Source organism: Indicator indicator, chromosome 22 (assembly GCF_027791375.1).
Source record: "Indicator indicator isolate 239-I01 chromosome 22, UM_Iind_1.1, whole genome shotgun sequence".
Lineage (NCBI taxonomy): Eukaryota > Metazoa > Chordata > Aves > Piciformes > Indicatoridae > Indicator > Indicator indicator.
In genome coordinates, this window is record NC_072031.1 from 4,059,017 (window position 1) to 4,066,182 (window position 7,166).

A 7,166-nucleotide genomic window follows, 5' to 3' on the forward strand; every position below is an offset into this window, starting at 1 on the left:
ATGATGGCCTTTGCTATTTTGAAATACCCAGTTTCAGGCTGCACTTTCCAAGTTTGGTTGCATGTATTGTCCACACTTGGTGAGACCTTCATTGTAGCTTAAATCCTAAAGTATATTCAGAGTGCCACATGTCATTCAGGAAAACAGGTTTTGGATAAAGTTTGAATTTTTTTTTTTTTTTTTTTTTTTTTGCATAGGATCTAGGCACACTGAGGTGTATTGCTTAGCAAATCTAGTTGTGAGGGTACAATTGTGTGCCCTACCACTATGAGTGCAGTAATGAATGTGAGAATCATCTATGTCAGCCCCAAGTAAGCAGCTTGCATTAACCTGCTTCAGGGATTACTTTTGAGCTCAGCTCTTGGATTTTGTTCTGCTAACTTTACCGTAGCAGTAACAAAGAGGAAGTCAGTAACCGTATGTGCATGAGCAGGTAATTGGTGTACTAGGACAAGTAACAGTTGGTACTGAGGAGCATGCATCTAATCTGCATGTGAGTTAATGATTTTGCTGTGGACCATACTTAATCTGACCTTTAGGATGAATGTATTTGATTACCCACCAATTATTACTTCAGATATATATTGCTATTAATGTTTGAGTGTATTTGGTCCATAGTTGCTTAAAACTAAAAAAGCAAAAGTCATTCCTAGAAAAAGAAAACAGAATCCCTAGCAAAACAGAAAAAGCAGTACCAGGCTCTGCAAATGGTGCTATCAAGTTGGGTTTTTTTCTTTGTATTACATGACTATTTTTTTATTATTATTAACGTGTTTGAAGGAATGCTGTGCATAAAATAAAAGTGTTATTTTGCTAGACCGATTTTAGTCATTAAGCTTCTGAGCTTTGACTACTCTCTTTTCTTGGCTACACTTGCTGGAACCATGCACTTCTTTAAAGTGCTTATTTTTATATATGCCAAGGATTAAGATAAAGAAGCTCTCTTACTGTAAGTTACCAGTCTTCCAGAATTATGTCTGATGTCATCTATGCTGTATTTTATCACTTTTTAAGTTGTCTTAAGCTTTAAAATACAATTGGCTTCAATACTTTAAATGTTTACACTGGAGCAATGGATATTGAAGACTTCAGAAACCATTGATCTTGTATGCCATTTATGCTGTGTTTCATATTTCTGGCAGATATTGATGGTAAAAGGGTTAAAATAAGTACACAGAGCTATCCCTTGTCACAAAGAATATATTAGATTCCAGTCTGTAAAATAAAATGTATATATTCCAAGGAGAGGATGATTAATCAAGCATGGAGAGCCTGTGCATCCATCCTTGTCTCTTCCCTCTAAAATTAGTAGTGTTAATGTGGTTTGATATTTTCTGTTCTATGATGCTAGTAATTTTTGAACTAGATGAGGGAAGTATTTTTGTTTCTAGAAAGCTTCTTTTCTAGAAACTTTTTATGCACCAAGCATCATCATCTGAACTGCTGCTATCTTTTAAAACAATGTTTGGCTTTGTTATAAATCAAATCTAGTATTTCTGTCTCATATCATAGAATATTAGGGCTGAATGGTTTGCACAGTACTGTACCTCTTAGAATTTTTTGGCCATTGAAAAGCAGAACAAGTCTCTGCCTCCAGAATTTGTGATAAATAGCTTGACTCAAGATTTCTAAAGCATGTGAGTATTCTGTAATGTGAATAAATGCCTGTCAGGCCCTCCGCAGTATAAGTGCAGTTGGTATTGCCAGGCATAGCCTGAACTGTATTATGGACATTTCCAGATAGGTAAGCAAAAAATTAAATTCAGTTCAACTCACTTGTTTCTAAAGAATGAACGCTTCAGCTTCAGAAGTATTTCCCAGACTTGTAAGACTTTTGGTGTGGTGAAAAATTCTATTCAAGATACCAGCAGTTATGGATGTGTCCTTGTCACTTATTCTTGTTGCTACTCTAACATTTATCCTTTGTCTTCATTCCAGTTTCCCTTGCTTGTTTCATTGTTAAAGCCTTCATATGATCTATCGCTGTGTTTTCCTCTAGTAAGGTCTGGCAGGAAAGGACGTCGGCGGGTGTTTAGTCTGTCGGAGGCTGACAGTCACGGTGGACACTGGGTTTAGGTCTTCAAGCAGCAGCTGCAACAGAAACTCACGCAATATCAATTCAGGCAGGTTCTTCCATCAGATTTCAGAAGCCCATAACAGTTAATAGAACATACTTGATTTCCATGCTGACAGCAATGACAGTGAGGGGGGGAAAGTTAAGAAATTATGATATTTATCTTTACTGGGTATTTTTGGGAGAACTATAACACAGTAATTAGCTGTTTCAGAAAAATTATCTGCAGTTTTTCCCGTGTTTCTTGGCTCTCTTGCCAAAGATGAAAGTTCTGCTATCAAGCCTCCAGCTTCAAAGCAGCTATGTCTTCATTTGCACAGGGGCAGTCATGGCTGTAGTGGAATTTAGTAAGCATAGGCTCCTCAATGGACAGTAATGCAGGTACTTGGCTAGCAGCAAGAAATCTGTTCATAACTTGAGTAAAATGGACAAGTATTCAGCGTAAGGCTGTCCTTGGACTGTGAGCTTAATATTTTTGTGATCAAACTTAGGCAGATGGCTTTTTGGACCTTTGCCATAGAAGCTGAGGAGAGGAAGCAGATGCAAAAAAAGATGGAAATACTCTTTAGTCTACCTTCTTATTTATATAACCTGTTTTAACTTACATCTAATTTAGCTTTTTTTTTTTTTACTTTTGTGGTATGATTGTATTTTACTCTGTTTATATAAACACTCTTTCATTTTTAAAGATTTACTTTGCATCTGTTCACTTAATGTCTTATTTATATTTTTGTTATCTGTTCATAGTATATTGCTGTACAGCTTAGGACACTTCTCTGTAGATGATATTAATTATTTCCTTTTCATGTTCTTTTCTATCTTCTTTCATTAATAATCATCCTTAACAGAAGTTAATAAGAGTTATTTGGTTTGGATTTTTTTGCTGTAGTGATAATCTTGTTATTCAGCATTGTAGAAATGCTGTTCTAAGGTTGCTGAAGCCACTGCAACCAGGGAGAACTAATACCACCCAAAAACTTGCAAAATTACACCATTTTCAAATCTTATCTGGTACTTTAATGTGGAGGTTTGAGGACCATTTGTTACATGTAAATGTTAATATCACAACTGTTCTAAAAAACTGAATTCACTCTCCCTAGTTTTGTTGCAAATTTGGTTCTTGCTTAAATACCTGGGGGTTTGGGATAGGTAAATAGAGGTGCTATTTTCCCATATGAGATGGTAACTTTATATTTCAGAGTAGATAATAGCTTAGTGACTGGTGGTTTTATACAGGTAAAAATTACAAATATTCTTGCTTCTTCTATCCAAAAGTCAAACTTTAACCAAATGTTAGGAGGTTAAGGGTTTTTGAAAGCCAGTTAGTATTTTCATGTGCAGTATAGACTGAAGTTCCAGGTAATATGTAGAGAACTTAATCTCTAAACACAGTGGGTGCCGTGAAGCTCATTTGACTCAAGAGCATGGTACCTACCTGGGTTTTAGAGACATACATCCTTGTAATAATACATCTATGAGGTGTGTCCTTTTGCCACTTATTTATTCCCTTTCCAGAGACTTTAAGAATTAAACATATATTTACATCCTTGGATCCATCTCTGAATTGAATATGGCTTCAAAAGGCTTTGAAATTTTGATCCTTAAAGATTTTATCAGTAATTTCTGTCCTAAAGCCATGTATTCAATTAACTAGGAGGCGCTGTGTGAGAAGATTTACATCATGAGAGCGGCCTGACTTTTCATTGTAATGCCTCTTCTCTGGCAAATTTTCATTCTAAGATGCTGGATCTTGGTATTGTATCTTCTATTGCCCTCACCTGTAGTCTAGTCTAGGATTATTTTCCTCTATCCTTGTATCCAAAAGATTTGAGAGATACCAAGCTTAAAAACTTACCTATTGCAAGCTTGTGGTTATGATTTCAAGTAAAGTACACACCTCTAGTAGCCTATGGATTTGAAAGCTTGGTCACAAAGATTAAAGTTACCACTCTCACAGCTGTAGTGTATAGCTGCTACTGAAGAGTAAGATTTTTAGTTAAGTATTGGTCCAGGAGGGATAATGTATTGCAAAATAGTAGTGAGAACAGTTGACCTTTTCTAAGCAATGTTAAAATTTCTCCCTCCCCTAGCTAAAAATTGTTTCTGCCCCTTCAGGGACTAATGGCAGTTTGCAAACAGCCAGCCAGTCATTTTGGCAGAAATGCCATGCGGAGTTACAGAAATCTGTCACTGCTGCCCTTAAAATATGGTAACAGAGTAACAGAAGTGAAGCTCTGACAGTGACTAAAGAAATAGGGAAAATGGAGGGGAGAAACTTGCTTCTATCAATAGTAATAAAAGCAGAAGGGAAGCATAGAAGACTCTAGCTTTGTACATTACAGATGCCACAGCTAAAATATTGGGCCAAGGATGTTCTGTTTACATTTTCTGATATTTTTTCTTTTTCTGAATGATTTTTCAGACTTTTGGATAGAACTCATTGACTCCAGAGTTTTTAATTATTTATTTTTAAATGGAGGGTTGTGTTGTTTTGTTTTTTCTTCAAATACTTACTTTGTGGCATTAAGAAGGGAGTTATTTCAGCATTAGTTTTGATGCTATGTGGAGGGACTTGGGGATAATACAGCATAACAAAAGAATGTGTGTGGCTGTCATGATTTCAGTAAATAAAAGTATTAAGAAAATACATTAATATTTTGTTGGGAGAGGGGAAGGAATGACTTAGGAAATGAACTGCAGGATCAGAAGTGAAACAGCAGAAGTTCAATAGAAATGTACTGTATATTACATTCCTGAGCAGAATGCCATGGATACATAATACTTACTTACCAAAATGTCTGAAGTTTCTGAATCCTGAATTTTAGTCAATATTCATACTATAATTAAGATTAAAAAAAATAATCTTGCAAACAACATCTTATATTCTTTTAAGATATTATAAATTTGGAAAGTAAAATCACTGCAAAGAGCCTCACTGTTTTTGCACACTTACCTGTTAGTATTTACGTTGGAGTTGAGAGAAATTAGGCTTTATTTCAATGTTTTTAACAGTTCACTTTCCTTGCAAGTCTTGCATCACTTCCTGTTATCAGTCACTACCTTCTCACTAAAGCTTCTTGACAGCTAAAAAGAATCTGTGGAGTTACTTTGAATCTGTCTCTTGTTTTTCAAAAATAAGCTTTGATGTCCCTTTTATTTAAAAGGAGACTTTTCTTTTACAATCTATAAATTTTGTTTTTATTAAAGCGAGAAGCTTTAGCCATCGATTCAGCAAAAAAGTAAAATTGAGTGGTTTTCGGAAGTGACAATACACCATTGTTTGGGGTTATCTTACCAGAAAGGTAAAAAAAAAAAAAAAAATATCTTACTGTTAACCCACTGATACCTTACTGATATCCATTCCATTCTCAACTTTTATATTATTTTAATTTTTTTTGTCTTATGTTCATGCTTTCTGTTCTTCTACAAGATTAGTTGGGATCATATTGAAACTGTTATACACAGAACCTAATTCTTAGCTTCTATATTCACTACATTGCCTTGTAGACTTTTCTGTACACTTGAACACAAGCTGTTTCTTACAAGAGCTCTAAAAATGGTCTGTCTTGAAGCTGGATACCTGTTACTGTAATGACATCTATTACTCTAGTCTGAAAAGACAAAAAGTCCTGACTTTTTGGGCATACTTGCTCTTATGAGGCTGCATTGCCTCATCCCCTCCCTTCACTATCCATCTGAGCCAAATGAGCAGTTGACATGATAGGTCAGTAGGATTTTAAGGGAGAAAAGGGAAATAGCTGTTAATATATGGGGCTTTTTGAATTGTGTGAGCAGATGTAGTAGTGTATCAGTTTTCTGTGTTATGCCTATTCCAAATTTAATCTGTGTGGAATGTTCCATGCTTAGGAGTGCACAAAAAAAAAAATCCCATATAACACAAGCCCGGATAAAACCAGACCAATTTTGCAGCACCTTTGAATTACAGTCAGCACATTGTGCTTTCTGTAGTTAAGGGTGTCACTTAAATGTAAATCTGGAGAATGAAGTGAGAGAATTACTTCCAAATTTTCGGAACAAACAACCCACCTCTTGGAAGAACTAGTTGTACAAGGGTTCCTTTTGTATTATTTCTAAAGAGCTTCCTGGTATGGGGTGACTGTTCCTTTTAGTCTGTACTAAATACTGGAGGGGCTTTCTTACTCTTCCCTTCTGTTTCCTCTCTCTAGGAATATTTCTGACATCGCTGCATATTCTAATAGTAAAGGTGTAAAATTTTTCTAGTTCCTAATTTGAACAGATGCCTACTGGCATCTTGTGTTATGCCTTCATAAGATTTTGGTTTATTTCTACTTACTAAAAAGTGAATGTGTGTAACCATAATGCTTTGCTGAACTCATTTTCCACCCAATTATTCTTAATATTAATAAATAATAGTATACTCTTGAGCTTAATATACATAATAAGTTGACTATTGATTGGCTTTTGGTGTTTCTTTCGTTAGATGACACTTCAGCTCCAGAGCAGCCTCAGATGACAATTTCTGGTCAGATGATGACTGATGAAACTCTTTCAGCTGTCTCAAAGTCTAACAAGAACACTGTAAAAACCAGTGACATAGAAACAGCAAACCTGTCTCCTAGCCTGATTCCTGCACAGCAGCCCACAATATCATTAATAACAGATGACAGTACGGATGCACTAAGCGTGGAGTCGCTTACCCTGGTGCCACCAGTCGATCCACACAGTATTCGAACATTCACCTGCATTCCTCAGTCCTCTTTGGAGTCTGAAGGTGAAGTGTGCAAGGTGAAAGAGGTAGAGGAAGAAAATTCTGAGTAAAGCCAACCTGTGGACTGTATTAAACAGTGAAGCAATTGCAACCAAATTCTTCATTGTTTTTCCTTTGGGAGTGCAGACACTTCTTGAAGCCTGAAAGACCAACAGGTCCACAAGAAGAGACCCACCAATGAAATCAAATGTGGGCAGCTTTTAGAGTGAAATCAGATGCTCACCATATTTAAACTGGAATTAAAAAAAAAAAAAAAGGCAACATTTTAGTCTGCACTGGTTGGTTTCCACCAATTTCTGTTATAGAAGAACATGAAAGTATTCAGAGCACCTACCTTTTTTC

The 7,166-nt window shown here is 35.9% G+C and overlaps 1 protein-coding gene across 1 annotated transcript in view; it reads left to right on the forward strand.

The window, feature by feature from the left end:
• CLEC16A (C-type lectin domain containing 16A) overlaps positions 1-6,874 on the forward strand; it is a 50,220-nt gene extending 43,346 nt beyond the window's left edge. The window contains exons 24-25 of the mRNA XM_054391023.1: positions 2,004-2,123; positions 6,537-6,874. Of these exons, the coding sequence (XP_054246998.1) occupies positions 2,004-2,123; positions 6,537-6,874 (458 nt within the window). The remainder of the gene's footprint in view (positions 1-2,003; positions 2,124-6,536) is intronic.
• Positions 6,875-7,166: the final 292 nt, after the last annotated feature.